This window comes from Corvus cornix, chromosome 1 (genome assembly GCF_000738735.6).
Source record: "Corvus cornix cornix isolate S_Up_H32 chromosome 1, ASM73873v5, whole genome shotgun sequence".
Lineage (NCBI taxonomy): Eukaryota > Metazoa > Chordata > Aves > Passeriformes > Corvidae > Corvus > Corvus cornix.
In genome coordinates, this window is record NC_046332.1 from 105,144,953 (window position 1) to 105,165,220 (window position 20,268).

General features: G+C 38.0%; 1 protein-coding gene and 1 non-coding gene across 6 annotated transcripts in view; both read left to right on the forward strand.

Annotated features, from left to right (window-relative positions):
• POLA1 (DNA polymerase alpha 1, catalytic subunit) overlaps positions 1 to 20,268 on the forward strand; it is a 187,722-nt gene that overhangs the window by 22,110 nt on the left and 145,344 nt on the right. For all 5 annotated transcript variants that reach the window (XM_039551766.1, XM_039551768.1, XM_039551774.1 and 2 more), the window contains 11 exons: positions 568 to 652; positions 1,390 to 1,451; positions 2,188 to 2,277; positions 3,808 to 3,924; positions 4,791 to 4,966; positions 5,404 to 5,533; positions 5,868 to 5,987; positions 7,064 to 7,160; positions 7,666 to 7,790; positions 9,533 to 9,682; positions 9,911 to 10,033. In XM_039551766.1, coding sequence (XP_039407700.1) covers positions 568 to 652; positions 1,390 to 1,451; positions 2,188 to 2,277; positions 3,808 to 3,924; positions 4,791 to 4,966; positions 5,404 to 5,533; positions 5,868 to 5,987; positions 7,064 to 7,160; positions 7,666 to 7,790; positions 9,533 to 9,682; positions 9,911 to 10,033 — 1,275 coding nt within the window. The remainder of the gene's footprint in view (positions 1 to 567; positions 653 to 1,389; positions 1,452 to 2,187; positions 2,278 to 3,807; positions 3,925 to 4,790; positions 4,967 to 5,403; positions 5,534 to 5,867; positions 5,988 to 7,063; positions 7,161 to 7,665; positions 7,791 to 9,532; positions 9,683 to 9,910; positions 10,034 to 20,268) is intronic.
• On the forward strand, positions 7,373 to 7,503 carry LOC120411659. The gene has a single exon (XR_005604114.1).

Consider the following 20,268-nt stretch of genomic DNA (forward strand, 5'->3'; position numbering starts at 1 on the left):
AAGATACTGACAGGACTCTGCTTGCCAAGAGGCTTCAAAGCCTTTCTGCTTTGTTTTCTGTTGGGTTTTCCTGGCCATTGGCTGGGAGCCAGGCCATCCTGCCAGCAAAGCAATCAAAAGCATCAGTAAAGCTACTGGCTTGCAACTACTAAAGCTCTTGACTTCTTGGCAGTGTTGACTGCTTGTGTAGGGGCACCCCTTCCTGAAGTAAGGCTTCTCTGCCCTGCTCACATCTCCCCTGCACTGCATAGGGAATCCTTTAAATTGTTGGGTCTGGTCAGACTCAGAACAAAAATTGATAAAAGTAGTAGTTTTCCAAAATGAATTATTTTTTCTCTCAAATTTATAATAATTTAGGAGCAATTGCTATTTTATTTTCCTTAAGATCAATAGATAACTTTTTTCTTCTTTTCAACTATTTGTAGCTGGAATTAATTTAAGAAAGATATGTTGTAGAAACCAGAGAAAAGAGATGGGGAGCTCCAAAAAAAAAAAAAGGGGGGAAGAAATGAGTATGGGTAGTAGTCACGCTTATGAAGCTGTGTGTTCTGTATCTCCGTGGTATAGGTTGTGGCTGTTGCAGCTCTTGTTCATCAGAAATTTCCTTTGGATAAGGCTCCACCTCAACCTCCTTTTCAAACACACTTCTGTGGTATGTACTTGGAACAGTTTGAGTGGGAAAATAATTAATTCTGTTTTTTTTCTTTTTTTTTGTTCTGGTTTGGTTTTTTGGTTGTGGGGTGGGTTTTATTTATTTATTTAAATTTTTATTTCTTTCTGTCACTACAGCAATAATGGCCTAAAATAGACAACTAACAAAATTTCAACTCCCAGACAGGCTTTTCTCCCCATTTTTAACTTCACTGGTTACTGCCTTTTTGTTGAAGACTTAATTAAAAAGATCTTAGTTTGAGACAATGCCAAGTACAGTTTCCTGTAATTTTTATTGGTTTTACTTTATCTTCCCATTGATTTAGACCATTTGTTTACTGTCGCATCAGTTATTTTTCTGTTCAGTTCTTCTGAACAGAATTATTTAGAAACAAGTTTTCTTAGGGGAAAAAAAGTCTTGCAGTGTCATTGCAAGAATATCAGCTAAACCTTAAGATTCAGACCCTGACTGGAAGTGATGAAGTGTTGAATGCTTGTGAGAGGAAGTTCTTCAGGAGCTGTGGCCCATAGTTTTAATGTCCAATGATAACCTTAAATGTGACTGATTCAGATTGTTTAATGCTTTGGTAATTACTTGGTTATGTTAAAGACAGTATTCATTTAAAGCTGGTGTTTTAGAATTAGAGGTCAGTTTTCTCAACTCACTTTGTTGTGAATGGGTGTTTATGGGGAGGATACAATTAACTTGTATGTAAGTACAAATACCACTTTTTGCAGCTGTTTCCAAACCGAGCGATTGCATTTTTCCTTATGACTTCAAAGAAGCCGTTAAAAAGAAGGTAATTTCATGTTGTTACCCTTCTGATGGCAGTACCTTATAGAATATGAACTTCATGGTGCTTTTGGTAAGTTCTGAAGAGAAATAGTCAAAGGAATGGCGTGATTATTTAATTAGTTTTCCACTCTGCAAACTTAAATCCAGGTATTTATTCTGTGTTGCTTGTAAAAAAGTGGTGTGCTCTCTGTGATTCAGTACTGCTGCTAATTGTGCTCGTAAAATAGACGCAGTGTTAGGAGAGTTGGAAAGGTTTTGCAAAGAGGCTAAAATTGTGATTAATTTTCATTATGCCTGACTATGTACTGTAAACTGGGAGAATTTGTTTCTTCTTTTCATGAAGAGTAAAGTCTGTCAAAATTTAGAAGACATCCTTTCTAAAGGGTGATGGCAGAGCTGACAGAATAATAAAATAACCTATTTTTGTTTTTCCTGTATTTCTGTGTGATCTTAAAGTCTGTGTGTGAAAGATGCATATGGAGCATTTTCCTGGTGTGCTTGATTCTTAGGAGGCTCTTAAAATATCACTAGACACTTACATTCAAAAGCAGAATGGAAAAAAGCCTCTGAGGAAAGCTTTCCATGTCTATGGGAGTGAGGAAAAAAATCCTTGAATTACAGAAGGAAAAGCGGAACTCTCTGGTGCTTTGTTATTGTCTTGTAACTAGTAGGGGAGAGGAGATGCTTCCATTTTGAACTTATTGGGTCATTGAAATCAGGTGCTCTCTTGCTCCTTTTAGAATGCTAAAATAGAAATTGCTGCAACAGAGAGAACACTGCTGGGATTTTTCCTTGCGAAGATTCACAAAATTGACCCAGACGTTGTTGTGGTGAGTAGTTCTGAGACTTTGAGAGTTAAATTAAAGCATTTTGTCGGTCAGCTTTGTTCTTTTTCTTTTGTCCCCTTATAGGCTTTTTAATGCTTGTCTTAGACTGCCTTATGAATTGAGTTTGCTTATGAGACAGCAGGTATATTTTGATACAAAGATGACATGGAATTTTCCCTGACAGCATTTTAGCTATTATTTCCCATAATAGCTAAAATAGGCAGTATTTTCACAATACCTGAAACAAGTTTTTTTTCTTTACTCAGAAAGACAAAACACAACAAAAAAACTCCAATGATTTTCTAGAAAAATGGGAACTCTTGGCATACTTAAGATTCTGTTGCAGTTCAGATGCTCATATAATTTGTGTTTCTTCTGTAAATCAAAATAACAATCTATACAAATCCATGAGATCTGAGCAAAGTTTTGCAATAAGCATTCTTACGTTTTGTACTGTTTTAGCAGCTGAGGGTTTATTATAATTACTCATTTTCTTTTTTTTGGTTATGTTTAATTAATGACAGTTCTGACTTTCATGTAATAAAATTTTGAAGACAATTTGAAGTTGGTTGTAAGTCTGAGGTTGGTTACATACAACTTGTTATTCTTCTGTAGGTAAATGCAAATAATTAAGTGATGGTAATATGATGAAATGAGCAGTCAATGCCTGATGTTTTCAGCTCACTGCAGCTAGTATTCAGTATTTGCCCCATGACCTAAGCTTCCTGGTGGCTTTGGCAAGGAGTCAGAAGAAACACTGCAGCCAGTGGTTTACAAATGGAGATGCCAATAGCAGGGATGTGAGAGCTCCTATCCTGAAAACAGCAGAGCTGTGCTAGTGCAGTTTAATTTGCACCTGGTTTAATTAGTGCTGTTGAAATGCTGCTGCCCATTTTAGGAAGCTGCTTCTATAGCGCAGTCTTGCGCTGCGCAGAGGTACCTTCTGGAGTGGACCTGAAGTTCTATGGCTGGCTCATGTTCCTCAGGGTAGCATTTTGCTCTTGGATGAGGGTACAGACCAGTGTCATCAATGGACTGTTTAAAATATTGCTAGAGCTAGAGTGCTTTGATATGTAAATATTGCTTGCAAGGTGTTCCTATTCAGATTTAACAGCTCTTCCTGTTGTAGTATCAAAGCAAAAATAACTTACAGCATTTTGATGTCACTATTGCGACTTTCACAGATGGAGGGAAAAGGAATTACTCTTAAGTTTTTATGCTCTATGAAGAATGTTGTGGATTTTTCAGAAAGCTTTAAATCCTAATCTCTGGTATCAAAGCATGAAGCTGTATTGTGTGTGCTATGAGTCAGTTATAGAGCTGATTTTGGTATTCTAGTGAACAGCATTGTTAATGTTAAGACTAATGAGTACTGTTGATGAATGTTCTCTTAGAAAGTGCTTTCTACAAGAGAGATAATGCCATCAATTAGTTGAAAAAAATCACAGAGGGCAAAGGAATACTGAGTGTGTGAAAGTAAGTCTTTGAATTTGCATTTGTTGTAACCTTTTTTGTTATTTTTTCTGCTTCAAGGGTCATAATATTTATGGATTTGATCTGGAAGTGCTGCTTCAAAGAATTAATTTGTGCAAAGTCCCTCACTGGTCCAAGATAGGTCGACTGAGGAGGTCTAATATGCCAAAGCTTGGGGTAATAAGATTGCTTAAGTCTTTTAAGCCCCTTTATGTTGCATGTGATTAAAAATGAATTAGTTTTTCTGAGGAATTGTAAATGTGACACTGATGTATTTTGACTGTTGGTCATGCTGAATTTTGTGGTTCCCAGATCAGAAATGATGAGTGTTTATATGACTTTTATTACAGTAATAGGATAAACTGATTTTCAAGTTAGGCTAATTTAGTTTACTTAGCTAGATGATAGTAATGACAGATTAATTGCAATAGTCTTTACTGTAACAGTCTTTGTCTGCTGTAGCTGTAAAATTAGAAAAAGCAATTTGGATTGATGGGTGAATCATCCCATAGAGAGCTGCTAAGCTAATAATTCTGTAGTTCTTGTTACCTATTTGTTCAGAGGACAATGTGTGAAGCTTGGAGCATTGAAGTGCTGAAACATGGCGGTGTTCTTGCTCGTTCCTGTACTTCCTAGAGGCTGAGATGGGTATTTCGGTGTGGTTTTGTGACTTTTTCATCCTGCTTTTATTACAAAAAGTATCCTTAGACGAAAGACAAAATCCACACCTAGGTTCTTGTTGGGGCTAGTCTAATGACTGAAGAAAAAAAAAAAAGCATGATAGTTTAAGAGTTAAGATGTAACTAGTAGTGAGAGTTAACTATCTATTTCTTAATATCCACATGCAGTGAAAGATACAAGGGGTTCCTTTAGGGATAATTACAAGTTCTGGAGTATTAGTGGTATTTAATAGAGTATTCGAGTACTTAGTGACCAACTGACTTGACTGAGTCGTATAAACACATATTGTGGATAGATGTTTTTGTTAATATTGTTCTGTTCCATTTTATTGGGGTTTTCTCTCCTTGTGTAATATGATGCAGGGTCGAGGAGGGTTTGCTGAAAGGAATGCTGCCTGCGGTCGGATGATCTGTGATGTAGAAATTTCTGCTAAAGAACTAATTCGTTGCAAAAGTTACCATTTGTCTGAACTGGTCCATCAGATTTTGAAAACAGAGAGGGTAACAATTCTACCAGAGGAAATTCGAAATCTGTACAGGTGTGTTGCTGATTGGGGGTTTTAATCCTTCTCTGGAAAGCAGAGGAGCTGGTTCCCTGGCATAAAGTTTTACATTTGCTTACTTGATTTGTCATGGGGATGCTGACTTAGCATATTGGGATTTGAAAAGTTAAATGCTGTCTTAACATTATGAATTATAAACATTATAAAACAATGTTTCAAGATACTTGTGGTGGCTGCTGGTGGCTTATTATGTGTGAAGCAAATTGATTTGTGGGAGCATTGGTGTAGACACACTAACAGGAGATGCAAGCCTGAGTTTTGGGGTAGTTCTCGGAGTATGATAGCTTGCTGTAAAATTCAGCAGTGGTGTGCTACAGATACCACGTGTTCCGTACAGCACATAGGTGTAAACTGCTACAGAGTGCAAGGGAGATTGATTTTACTTTGCTAGGCCATACCCCTTCTTTCCCCAGTGATTCTCCTCGCTTACTGTTCATGCTGGAAAACACCTGGACAGATGCCAAGTTCATTCTCCAGATCATGTGTGAGCTGAATGTCCTGCCATTGGCTCTTCAGATAACAAACATCTCTGGGAATGTCATGGTACATATTTATTACTTTCCATCCCCTTCCACTGCCCCCCCAAAACAGTTCCATGTTTTCTGTGTTTGATTTGCCAGGTTTAATTTCTAAACACTAATTTAGAATGCACAATGCTGTAAATTTTTGGTGTGACAAGTGGGAGAGTTCAGTGTTCTAATCAAGTACTAATGTAAAACTTCCTTAAAAATACCACATTTGAGTTTTGTGCACGGTGATGATCCAGAGTAATAGTAATGCTAGGTGAACTGAAATGGTTGGAGGACATTGCTTAGTCTTTTTTGCTGTCAGTGTTTTCTGTGCTTTGTTTTGAGTTCTGTTTTCGCCCCCTCTTCAGTCAAGGACAATGATGGGCGGACGATCTGAACGTAATGAGTTCCTGCTGCTTCATGCCTTTCATGAGAAGGACTACATAGTGCCAGACAAACAAGTTTTCAAAAAGCCTCCACAGAAGTTGGTGGGTCCAGTTTTTCTCTTTCTAAAGGATTTTTATTAAAAAAAGGAAAAAACATTCTTCCATCTCTTGCATGTTACTATTCTGTGGGAGCACAAAGAACCCCAAACATAACTTAGATATAACTTAATGGTACAGCATATGCTTAATTAAAACATTTTCTTGGTGTGGAATTGTTAATGAGTGGGAGAGTGTAACAACTTTTCCATTGCATCACAGATCTATAAAAACTCAGTTGTTCTGTTAGTCTAAAATTAAAATAAGCTTAGTACTTGTCTGTGTAGGGAAATGGTAAAGAAGATAATCAGTGTTGTTTAATATCTGCACTTAGTTATTTGGATGAACAGTATTTCAAGTATAATTAGTTATATGGGTGAAATATCCAAAGGTATTAAAAAAAATTCCTTTATGTAATACCAGTGTGAATAATATTTATAGAAATATCGAGATGTTTGTTAGTGAACAAATTAAAATTTGGGAAGGTATTTGTATTTCACGTTTACTTTTTAGTTTTAAGTAAGTTCAACAGCAAACTTGAAAGCAGCATGTTCTGTTGATCGTATTGTTGCATCAAAGTAGTGCTGGAATTCTAAATGATTCAGAATAGAATTGAACAATTGGGACAAGAATTCCTATTACAACATAAGAAATACCAGAATATTCTTTAGGTCAGTAATAATGTTTTTGTTTTATTCAAGCCCGGCCATTCTGTTTCCAAAGCCAACATTTTAATTGGGCAATCATACCACTTCTGGGTTATGAGTTGGTTTTTTTTCATGGTGTGGACTTTTACAGCTAGCTGGAAAAGGCATTCTAGTGCTGTGTTGAATGATGGCAATACTTTAAGGTCTTTGTAATCTCTTGTTAGCAGTTTTTTCCTATCAGGATTGGTTTGAAGGCTGTTTTGACATGTAGAGCGCTTTAGTAAGGATCATGATGAAAACACCATGTTTTGCATATATTTTAAAAGGAATTCTGCACTGGCTCCCAAATTTGTATTTTACTTGCCAAAAATAACTCCTCTAACATTACAGAAATCTTAGAGACTAGATAATGACTATTTTAAATGCCAAATATAGGTGGATGAAGATGAAGATTTTGAAGATCAGAATAAATCAAAGATAGGGAAAAAGAAAGCAGCATATGCTGGGGGCTTAGTCTTGGATCCCAAAGTCGGTAAGATGTGGCAATTTTCTTTCTTCTATGAAGTTAGAGACAGGTAGGTTGTATTAATGCAGAGAGATTGCAGTGGGTAATCTGTGTTTGTGGGAGTTTGGTGTTGTGGTTGTGACGGGAATGTTGTTGCATACAACAAAATTCCCAGCACTGATTGTGGAATTGCTTCTTTTTAGTAATTAGGACTGCATATCTATGTATAATTTTGCTAATGGACACGTAAGTTTTCTTTCAGTTTCTCCTCTATGTGGGGAAAACTGTACAAGTGTCCTATAGTAACACAGAAGCTATCTGTTCAACTCTGGTGAGTTAATGGGGTTGGATCGTTCCACTTCTGACAGCTTTCTTTAAAGGGCAGTGGTGCATCTCAGCAGCTGCTTGAAGGGATTTGGATTATGGAAATGTGGTACAGTGTATTATTGTCACTTAAATATTAATTGTGGAGTTGTATGAAGTCCTTTGGGAGACATGAGTAATTATGACTTTTGTTTTAACTCTGTTTTAGGTTTTTATGACAAGTTTATTTTGCTTCTCGACTTCAACAGCTTGTACCCATCGATTATTCAGGAGTTCAACATCTGCTTTACCACAGTGCAGCGACTGTCATCAGAAGCACAGAAAAGGGCAGAGGTTTGTGTGCTTTAACTTGTGATTTAAATTACACTGTCTTAACTTCAGAGTGTTTTCTGTGAATCAGCTCCTTAAGAATCTGTTCTTTTCCACTGGTTTTTTTTGTTCCCTTTCATACATAAGAAATGATTCTTGTTTAAAGACGTAGCATATTAAGCTTTGGGTTGGGACTTTTTTGAATATTTTGTTTCTGTCACCATTCTTTCTGCAATACTCTCACAGAATCTTGCTAAGTTCTCTCCCATCTAATCTTGGTGTCCTTGTGGAACAAGATTGTTACTGAGGCTTTGTGACCCTTTCCAGCCACACATCCTCCCTCAGCAATTTCCGAGCTCCTTTACTAGTTTCATCCTAACTTGATAGAGGCTTCCTTAGATTAAGTTGCTATAGAATTCATGCAAATGTACCTGAAGGAGGTAGGCAAAAGTCTCGTGCTTTCTACAGGAAAGAATACGATTATGAGCCCAAGCATTACTAGGCATCAGGAAAACTATGTGTGTGTCTTGGGAGGGTGATGTTGTGACTGTGTCAGCTGTGGGACCAGCTTCACAAAAATTCATGCTATTCAAACTATATTAAACACAGCTGAAAAACCTCCTGAAGGTATGGTTCCATGTACTGTTTTATAAGCAGCTGTGTTGTCTCTGGCTTACCCATGGGTGGAGATTCTCATTTTCTCAGATGTGCTGAAACAATTTTTGGTGGAGCTGTGTTGTAAACTGAAGCTTTGAGCTGGTCAGGTCTAAAGATTAAACCAGAGGCTTTTATTTTTAACTGGTATCAGCTCACAGGTTGGAATTAGTTAGTCCTGTAACAAATGAAGTATCAACACAATAGCAGAAATGAGGAGACAGGTATGTGGAGTTCTGTCAGTAAGTTCCTCCAAACTGTCTTTGGATTTTCCCTGCTTTCTGAAGTGTGCTTCAACCTGAAGCAGCTCATTTTGATTTCACTCACTGTATGATGTTTAATGAGCCTTTGGTGTAATTTCTTGTTACAGTTCTCCCCAGACTGCTTTACTAAACTTGCCAATCTCAGTGTCTGTATTGCCCTTCCTTTGTACATTTCTGTCGCTTTCATTGTGCTTGAAATGTCTTCCCATTTTTGCTGATCAACCATTTCTTCAGTCATGCTAAGAAAAATGTGTCCTTTCTGCTATGTTGTTTTGCTATAATCAAGAGTTGCTTGGGGTGGAGTTTTTTTTCTATTGCTGTGGTCTGTTTCACTTTTGTCAGTTGCATCATTCAAAGTATCAGTTCTACAGAGCACATGCTCCTTTTGACAGATCTGAACACCAAAAGTACTTATGTGATGATAAAAAAGGGGTGGATTTTTCAGCGTGGAAAGAATTGCTGTGTGTGTACTTTTATTTATATTTTTGTATCTATCTATATATACCTAAGAGTGAGAGTGTGTGTATTATTTATCTGGATTTATATATGTGTGTATGTACATAAATATCTAACACACACTAATAGAAAATAAAAAACTTCCTGTTGCTAGTCCATACCTTCTTTGTGTTGCTCCTACAGCGAAACAGACTTAGGCCCTGTCCCCAGCTGGGGCAAAGTAATACAGTTAAACACTGCAAAAAACACCTCATGCTTGTTCTAAACTGTGCTTTGGGTGCTCTGCAGGAATTGGCAGTGGTTTTGTGTCTTTTTCTCCCAAGCTTTTCACTTAATTCATTAAAATCTAATCTTCAAGCAATAAAATGATAAGCAGCAGTGATCATTTGACAGGTCGAAGAAGAGGAAGAAATTCCAGAGCTTCCAGACCCATCTCTGGAAATGGGAATTTTGCCTAAAGAAATCAGGAAACTGGTGGAGAGAAGACGCCAAGTTAAGCAGTTAATGAAACAGCCAGATTTAAATCCTGACCTCTATTTACAGGTGTGTTTTATAGAACTCCGTTGATTTTTCCTCCCACTCCCCTTAAGTGCCCTGATCAGCCTTGTAGAATAGGGATGATTAGTAGTGGCAGTGATTGTAATGTGCTTTATTTGTAGCCCATCACTGCTGCAGACTGTATAAAAAAGCTGTGAATGTAATTGTGAGCATTAAGTTCTGTTCTCTGATGGCTGTGGTTGGATCATTTTTGCTGGTTGTGTTTCTTTTCAGTATGATATCAGACAGAAAGCTTTGAAACTCACTGCTAACAGCATGTATGGCTGCTTGGGATTTTCCTACAGCAGATTCTACGCCAAGCCTTTGGCTGCTTTGGTGACGCATAAGGGGAGAGAGGTAAGTCATTAAACAGGTTATACACACATGTAAAAAGGCTGAATTTAAGCCACCTGGTTTTTTTCATTGAACAGAAGAATGGTTTTGTTTTTGAAGCTGCTTTTGGTTTCAGAACTCTTTAGTTTGTCTTTCTTGTACTGTCAAACTATTTGGTTTCAATGGGCCAGATTGTGGTGACAAAAAAAAAGTCAAGGCTGCTTTCACATTTTCCATGAATTTCCAGTTCTGCTTGATAGTTTAGTCTTTGATTTGGTGGTATGCTTCAGCTTTGGATGAGCTTGCTTTTAGCCAGACTGTCCTGTGGCCTGATATGATGAGTTTCTGAAATCCCGAAGTCTGTGATAGGGTTAATTAACCATGGAGGCAATGGATTATGTATCAGGGCTTGTTTTCTGAAACTTTGTTCCTTAAAATGAAGTTTCTCATTAGCCTCAGATTTTAGGAGTTGCATTTGACTTTGTAGGCAAAACTACTCTTGCTATTGATTGAGGATGGTAGCTCAATACAGACCACATTGATTTTGTCCCTGTGGGAAAAATAATCTTTATTAATCCGAAACATACCACTGATATAAATTGCCTTAAAACATGATGTTTCATATTAGTTCCTTATAGAAGAGAATACCAAGCAGGAGTCTGCAAAGGTGCCAAGAACAGTTGTGTCAGGATGGCTGGTCAGCCTTTTAGTTGATGAGGGAGATGGATGAGGTCATGTCCCTGTTGACAGGCACATCCTTCCCGTGATGTGAAGGCACACCTACTTTACAGTCCCCAACTCAGTTGCTTGGGGGTGTTTTATTTCTGGTGACATATCTTTGTTTTTAATAATCTTCCTATCTAAACAGTTCTCTAGAGAGAACCCCACATTTGCTGTCTTCCCAATTTATGTAACCAGTTATGTTTAACCTTACACATCTGTTTAACTCAGAAATAATTTCCCAGTTTCGTAACTGCAAATGTGCCATGCAGCCACATGAATTCAAAAGTTAATGTTTCCTTTAATAAGGTATTGTGTTCGTTGTGAGATTCTGATATATTTGTCTATGAGGTTGGCATGCAAAGCAGCTGAGTATCATAGCTTTATATTTTCTAGTGGTATTTTAAAAGTAATGAATTCTACTTGTTTCTTAGTTTTTTTAAAATGATCTCCATATGTCATATGGACCACCTGCCACAAGCCTGGTATTCTATGGATACTTAAGCTTTTGGCCTCTGTTAAGATGGGGAAATACCTTTCGTTTGCACACAGAGTTTATTCTCATTTATCTGTAACGTATCAGTTATAACAGCTTGAAATTCTGGTATTTCTGCATTATGTTCCAGTGTGATGGTGAAATGAGGAGATCCTAAATAGGTGCTACAGAATGTGCTGGGGAGTAATTAGAGATGGTTTCTCTTACATAGTTGATCTTTGGTTGTAAGGGATTTCTTACCTCTTAAATTCTGGTGGTGCTAGACCTGTGCTGGCTTCTGCCAAGCCTTTGCACACATTTGAGTTCTTGCCACAGAAGATGACATGAGGACACCTTAGTTTTCTGGGGGTTGTTTTGTTTTGTTTGTTTTCTAAGTTGAAATATCTAATCTGGAAAAAAATTACTTTCAATTTTTATATTAGTCTTTCTATTCATAGGTTTCCTCTTACCACTCTAATATAAAAGAAGTAAATGTTAAGTATCCGGAGGTTTGGATTCTCTATGGGAAAAGGTTAATTAAAAAGTAACTATTATGGAAAATTTATGGTCTAAATTTAAACGGCCTTTTCTGATGATCTGCAATTAATACTTTTTTTTTTTTTTACTGTTGTCAAGGGCACCTGAGTAAATGCAGGTAGGCTTGTAGAAGTCTAAGTGGGAAAAATACTGTGTGGGATGAAAACTGAACTTAATATTTGCACTAACACAATTACAGTTCAATTGTAAGTCTTAGCAGAATAATTGAAAGTGGGAAATACGTATTTCATGTTGAAGTTGTTAAAGCTCGTACTAGCATGAAGTTTTAAGGTAGCTGAGAATGAGTTTTGATGAGTCCTGTAAATTGATGCTTTTCAACTGTGTGAGTGACAACCTTTCCACTGAAGTTGTGGGAAGATTCAAGCGCTTGATGCCAAGTGCTGAGTGCCACCTCTCCTGACTCTTAACTTCTTTGTGGTTTGGAGAGCAGTAGTGGAGCTGCCATGGGATTCCTTATGGTGACTAAAAAATACTTGTAATTGCACATTGCCATTTTAAAAACTTGTGTGTGACTATGTTAGTGAACTTGTGAACTATATTAGTAGAACTTGACATGTTCATTTTGATGGCAGAAGTATTAGGCCATTCATAAAAAGCCAGATCACAGAAGTAGATGATCTTTAAGGTCCCTTCCAACCCAAACCATTCTATGATTCTGTGGCAGTGTAATTCATGAAAGCTCAGTTCTCTTCAGTCAGCCTTAGCGAGATACGGGCCAGTGCTTGATCTTTATTTTCCTTGAGACAGGGAGTAGAAATGTAGCAAAGCCTTACATCCCTGGCCGTGGGCAGGCTGGATCCAGCAGAGTTTAGCGTGTGTGTCGACAATTCCAGGGGCCGCGTTTGAGGGGACGGTGTGGTAATGGCGGGCAGTTTTCGCTAGATGGCGATAGAGACCTTGAGATCCTTAATCAATTAAGACTCATTTTTGTCAGTGTTTAAACGTTGATTATCGGGATTTTCGAACGGGTTTTCCTTGTTTTTCATTTGCGGGTAATGTTTAACAGGGGCATATCCGTGTGAATTTGTCAGAGTTTAGTGTATGGTGTGTCACAGGTAGACTGCTAAGTTCGGGTGTGTTTCGGAAGAAAAAAAAGGCAAAAATTTGGGGTGGAAGTGAATTAAAACTATAGCTCAGATCTAGTTGACCATTTTGTCAAATGTAAATATTTTTCTGTTTTGACTGTAAGAAATGCATCAGTTCAGCAAAAAAAAAAATTCTTTCTACATCTGCAATCCAAATGTTGTATTATTGATCAGGAATGTTTTAGAGGGATTCCTGGATTTTCTTCTCCACCCCTCATGTTACTAAGCGTTTGCCTGGACATTACTCTTGTTGTAACTATAGCAGTTGCTTGCATGGAAAAGTAATAGGAAAATATTTAATATATTTTTAGCTGTCCTTTAATGTAATTTAACAACTGGAAACAAGATGAGTCGGAGCTGTACAACCAGCCAGCTCTGCACCAGCAGGCAGTGTCAGGTCATGCCGTTTTAGTCTCTCTAAAGGACAAGCCTTTTGATGAAGTGTCAGTTGTCTGGTTTCCTAAATGCAGGATGCTGTTTGCTGCAGGATTCTCCTACAGGACAGCAAAGTTGTTGAGAGAATTTAACGGTAGACAGCTTGCTTGCTAATGGCTTTCACTCAATGCTGAGGCCTTTTCCAGGTACTTGATTTTTTTCTGTGTTGTTTTTTGCTGTTGCATATTTTTGCCCAAGCAAACTTGCCTTTGAAAGGAAAACAACTCGTTTGCTGTTTTCAGCAGTGCTGCCAGGTAGACCTAGTGTTCAATTATGCAAAATAAAAGGGGGAAAGAGGCAATTGGGTTAATTCCAACTTTCTCATTCAGATCCTTTAGATACATTCTCAATTAATAATTAGTTTAAGGCCCTGGCAGTCAAAAGGAAAGAATAAAAGCATGTTATTGCTGCAGTCTGGGAGAAGAATGGATGAGGGAGGAGAAAAATGAAGTGGAGAAAGATGAGCTCATTTAAAAAAAATTAAGGGTAGGTAAGCAGGTTAATGGCCGTCTACTGTAATTATGATCTGTAAAGAAATCCAGGCACTTCTTTTTTTTTTATATTATTTTAAAGTCTCGTTCATCCAGGGAAAATGATCATCAACTGCTTTCTCTTAATTGTACCTAAAGCATTGGTTATACAGTCTGCAAGAGTTGTCACGTGAATGGGGCAATTGACAGACAGACTCCTGGTTTCTTCCATGTTGTACTATAGGAGAAAGGGGATTGCTAAAAGAGGGAAAGGAGCCTCCTAATGTCTCGTTATAAGCATGCCATCTATATTTAAACTGGGGGTGTAACATCAGTATAACAATTTTGGAAGACATGGAACTTCATGGCAAAAGGGCTAGGCAAGGAGTTTCTAGCTGCTTTTAAATATAAAAATGGCCAACCAAAATCCATGGAGAAATAGTGCTAAATTGCTGCATTGTCCTTAAATGGGAACTGGTGGGGTTAAATCATTTGCCACTGCTGTTAAATTTATCATTATGTGTGCAATTGTGAGCCTGTGAAAAAGCTATGTATGTTACTCTGCATGCTGATATCCAAAACAAGTTGGAGTAGACGAGTAGAGGCTGCATATAATCTGGAAATGTGAACTGAGTACCAAGTAGCAGAAGAAGTATGGAGCATCGTAACATTTGTTGAAATATTATTGGTAGTCACGTGCAGGAGATGACATCTGGTCTAATACAGACTTTTGCATCTCCAAGGAGAGGAAATGAAACATTTCAATTAAGAAGAATGGCCAGAATATTTTGGGTGAGGAGGAAATTAGTGAGAAGGGAAAAAAAAAAATTATTTTGGATGGCATGTTGGTATTTTTTTTTTCCTCCTCTGGACAGAAAGGTTTTATTTAATGTTTAGGAAGATTGATCAGATTCAGACTGATTGTACAGCAAGTCAGATGAATAGAGAAATCTTTTCTTTTTTTTTTTTTTTTTTACTGCTTATTTTATGACTGTGCTATTACAAGAGGTGTGGTGCCTCTCACTTCCTGACTGCTGATTTCTGTGGATGGGTTATAGCAATTGCATGGCCCCATGGTGAGTTGGATCAGGCTGGTGATCTGAGTTGAAAACTAACTCCAGAGGAAAACCAAATTGATTTCAGTTGGATCAATGGCTCAGTGAGTCACTGCGTGCTCTGAGCACTGGTGGAAAAGGAGGAGGTTGGGAAGTGGGGGCAGGCCCAGTGTGAGATGTAAGGGGTCAGGCATGACCAGCCATTTTCTGGCTCATACTTGACTGTGAAACTGTGGGGTTGCTGTTAATAGGATGACACGTGGAGGTTTCTTTGGTTGTTGTTGTCTTTCTTCTGTACTTTTGATTTTTTCTTAAGGTTTCCTATCTTGTATTTTTTTTCTCTCCTGCCAAAAACCAGATTTTTGCTTGCATCATATCTTAACCTGGCTGACTAGGTAACAGCAAGATATTCCTCACCCAGAATTGTGGTAAAACTGAGAACCAGAGTACTGGGAACAGCAAGGTCTCTGGAGCATTCTCTGTATCTGAAATGTAACAGTGTGTCCCCTTTTAGAAGCTGTATGTGCTGGTAGAGAGCTGATACCTCAAGATTAGTAGAGGTAGAAATGTCTCTCCACATCCAGTGGTAACAGGAAAGACCTCAGGTGTTCAATAAAGTATTGGGGAATGCGCTTGAATCATGCACTGCAGATGAAGTCTGCCATGCTTCAGCTTCAGAATTACTAAAGAAATTCTTTAAACCTATCTAGAATATTGCAGGGATTAACAGAGATCCTTCATGGTTCTCTCATAGAGATGCCTTATAAAAGGGAGACACAGTAGCACAAGTGCTTCACCATGAAGGTTGAGAGCTTTAGCACCATCGCTCCACCATTTGTAAACTGCCTTGATTCTGTTTTCAAGCACATTTGTTTTCCAAAACCCACTGTTAAGGTTAGATTACAAATGCTAACTGATGCTTTAATGTTTTTCTCCAGTCTGTATATTTGTTAGCACTACATGTCTTTGCAGTACACATTTTCTTGGTTCATTAGTAGCTTATCAAAAAATACTTGGGGTTTTGAGACTTCTGCAGAAGCTGTTCTTTAGGATCTTATTGCCTCACTCATTTGCATCATGCATTCATCTTAAATTGGATGTTGGCTTGTTCTAGAAACCCTGGGTTTGGATATCTAGATGGTAATAAAGTTTTTGAAATAAAAGATACTTCAAATAGGAGTTAAAAATAATTTTCATATTCAAGCACTATTCCTAAGAGGATAGAAAAACAGTCTAACTGAAGTGTCTGTCTCCCACGAGACTTAAATAAATATTCATACTGTCCTTCAAAGATATGACACCTTGATCTCATCATCAAAAATTTTCATATATTTCCTGGGAATCTTGCCCACTGTGCAAAACCTGACTTTTTCACCACAAATTCTATTAGAAGGTTTTGACTCCATCCACAATGAGATGATCTGTTCTTTTCCCTCTTGGATAAATACTCATTTGAGCCTACTAGGTCTGTTGTTTTCAGGTAGTGGTTTCAGGATGGTGATGATCCTACTTTGATATATAGGGAGAGGCTGAAAGCTGGGTTTCCTTTACTCTGGAAAAAATTGTTTGAGGATGGAATTAATTGTGATCCTCAGCAACCTAATGGAGGCTGTCTAGAAGAAGCCAGACTCTTCCCAGAGATGCCAGGTCTAGCCCTGTCTGGGGCCAGAGGCTGGGTTAAACGATGTCCAGAGATCCCTTCGAACCAAAGCTGGTTTGTGACCATCGGTTGAGAAGTTCCTTTAATTCTCACTGAGGCTTATCACCATGGTCAGCAAGATCCAACAGATTAAACTTGTCATTTGAAGGGAAGAAAACTGGAAGAATGAGGATATGTCAGCAGTGATACTTGTTCTTACCAGGCTGTTTTGGTTTCAGGGCTAAAAAAATAATGTTTGAGTACTTTGAATGCAGGTTTTGCTGTGTCGATCAGGTCGTGTGGTCTCTTGCATGTTATGTCCTTTCACTGGGCCTGTGCCAAGATTCATTGGCTTAATTTAGAAGATAAGCATGAACAGCTTATGCTATTTTCAGCACCGAAATATACTTATGAGACAGATGAAAGAGTTTAAGACCTTTATTTATATGTGAAAAATGGACTGTCTCTGCTGCTGCAGGTGCAGTACCTTGTAAGGATATAGGAGATCTTGGTGGGCAGCATCAAGAATTCTGGTTGTAACAAAGGACTCTTGTGAAGTAGGTGTAGTTTAACAAGCTGGGGCATACCTGATCTCTTAACATAAGCAAGGAAGGCTGTAAATTATGCATACAGCCTAAGGTAATTTGTTCTGACTCCTTTTGCAGTAGAAAGAAGGCAGTGTCAAAGCTGGATGAGCTAAATTCCCCAAATTTTAGAGCTTGAGCAGTGATTGAGACACACTAGCATTATGCTTGCTCTGTTGGCTTTCCTTCCAGCAGTTATACATGATGTAATGCAGGAGATATTGCTGGTGTCTGTGTTGTCTTTAGCTTCAGACTATTCCCTTTATCAAATATGGGTAAGGGTTCAGGGAGTAGGATTAAATTATGTATGTTGATTATATGGTTTACAATTTGATACTCGTGTTTGCTTATTTGAACCACTAGGAGTAGATGCTCCATAAAATCCTATTTCAACACCTGGATTAGTTAAAAAAATTTAAAAATAAAATACTCATTTCCCTTTACCTTTCATGTTAATCTTTCTATGTTTTCATACTTTCTAACTGGCAGCCTTTAGAAAGAGCAAGAAATAGTTTTTTAGGTTGTTGGGAGTGGGAAGTGGTTCCCACTTGTGTCACTGAAATGACTTGCTTATCAAGCAGTGCTCATCAAAAACGTGGAATGATGGGACCTTTGGAATTATTTGAACCCTGCTGCAGGGTTTAGTACCTGGCAGTCATTTCTCTGTGAGCTTGTGCTAGTCTTGGTAGTTACATGAGACTGGAGAAACTTTTAAAATTTGGACACTGGTGATTGATACGCCTTTGGTTAAAAAAAAAAGCAAAAAGCATTAATGCTTTCTTTCAAATTAGTTGCCTTGTTCATGAAACAGAGCAGAAATTGGCATGTTTAAACTATTGGAAGTTACCAGAAAAGTAGGACAGTGTAATAATCTGCTTTGATGAAGTTCAGGGTCATATTTCCTGAAATGACTGGGTAAGCACAGAGGAGACCTCAAGGTACAAACACCTTTTTTTTTTTTTTTTTTTTTTTTTTTAATCCAAGGAAAGTGAATCTGCAGAACAGTTGCTGGGGAGAAGGGTAGCCATGCTAAAGTGAGGGCTCTACGCTTGGGCTGCTTTGCCCTTTGGTTTGGTTCTCTGACTTGTTCTGTGTGTGTTGTCATTTTATTAGGCAATACCACAGTTTGCACACTAATAATTTCTTTCCTGTTTTCTCTGACTTCAGTGCAAAAAATGTTTTCGTTGTCAACTTGAGTTTTCTTCCTTGATGCTTTTAATTTGTTCTGGGATATTAAACTGTCACAAGCTTTGTGCAGTAATTTGGAATTAGCAGGTGGAAGACTGACATAAAACCATAGGAATGTCTTAGTCCTGTGCTCGAGTCTATTGCAGCCTTCTGGTTGGTTTTGCTCTGGTTGGAAATTTACTTGTTGAATCTATAACTTCCTTGGTTGTACCCTTTGCTTTTTGAACAAATGAGATTTAAGTCAATGACAGCTGATGTTTTGGTTTACGTGTGACCACCTTAATTTCTCCCCATTCCTCCCCATGTCCCTCAGAACTCCCTATCATCTTTGGACTTAGGTAAATACCATTTTTGTCTTTGCTCAGAAATCTTTTGGTCTCTTTAAATTGTAGTTGCACCTTTGCCTTGATGTTTTAATATGTATTGTACCTGGGGTTTTTTGGTTCAATGCATAGCTTCATATTTTTCAACTTAGAGGTAGAAATAGTTCATCCTGGGGATAAAGGAAAATCAATGAGAAGCCCGTACTTAGCCTGAGAACCCCTGCAGAAAGCTTTGATTAGAGAAAAGCTTTAGATCTGACTCTTGCACACAATTGTCCGTCAAGTGGCCAGTCATTTTTGTATGTACAACTGTGTACCACAGATGGTAGGGATGGAAAAAGGTCTGTTGTTACATCATGTAGTTTGTCTTCCAAAGTATGTATATAGTTACTTCAGCAGAGACACTACTCTTGATTTTTGTTGTTGTTGAAGGCTGTTGTCCTTCAAGAAGTCACTTCTAATTTTAATTTTGCTGTGTTTTGATCTGACTGCTTTTTGTGATCACTAATTTTTAATAGATTGGAAGATGAGCCTGCCTTCAGTAGGAATGTGTTAATTGACAGGTGTTCTGAAGTTCTACATTCTTGGCAGTGGTCCAGGATGACAGAGCAGTAATGACTTAGAAACTGCTATTCCTTCCTGGTGAAAGGATTGGAGGAAATCTGTGGAGTTATTAGCTACTACTCTCTCCTAACAGATTGTGAGAAGATCATTATGGCATCTAATTAGTTGAGATTACCTCCTTTATGCAGAATGTTTGGGTTTTTAAAAATTCCTTTACATGCTGTCTTATGACTTGCACTATTTTACTTTTTTTTCCTCTTCAGTGTTCTGGATGGTTACTCTGAGGATTTGAGTAAGGGATCGTGTTCCTATCTCTGTGTGGTGTAATTAGCACAGCTATTTAAATGTTATCTGGAACCCCTTTATCTGATCTGTCAGTTGCTGCTTAGTTCAGTGGAAATGCTTTTATGTAAATCACAGAGCAATGCTTCTGACTTGTAACAAGATTGGGCTGAATTTAGGGAACTGAAACACTTCATCCTGGAATAAAAATGTCTTGCTGAATCAAGAGTAGATTATGAAAGCTCCCACTTTTAAAAAGTGTATTATGCTAACATATGTATATGTATAAATTGAATTAGCCGTGGTACTCCTACAGTGAGAAACTTCCCACTGATTCTAAAAAAATTAAGGAAAAGCTGACACACATGAAATTTTCCTCCCAATTTGCATGCTAGCTCTTCAGCTGGTCTTAGAGTGTGGCTTTTGTCGAGGCGGACGTAACACCACACACTTGTCGTAATCCAAAGTCGAGAGAGAGAGAGAGATTTTCTATTTTCTCTACTGCTGTTCTTATATTTCTTCACAATTGCTGTGGCCTATTGAGATTGGCTGCTTAACAAACAAGGACAAGGCTGTCTAAAAAGCAATGACCATTCAGGCAGTAAAACAATTAGCTGTACAAGCAAAGATGTAGTTGCTACATATTATCCACAAGTTCTTCCTTGTACACACTTAATGTCCCATAGCAAGAACACCTTCTCCTTGTGTCCAGAACATCTTCTCTCATTGATTATCTTCTTGGTCTTCTCTGTGGGTTTCCCTGAAGCTGCAAAATTTCCACTGTAAAATTCTCACAGGTAAATTCTGACCGATTTTAGGTCAGGCTCTGTGAGGCCCCCAGATCAGCTGTCAGCCTCATCAGGTGCCCCCTTTTGTTTTTG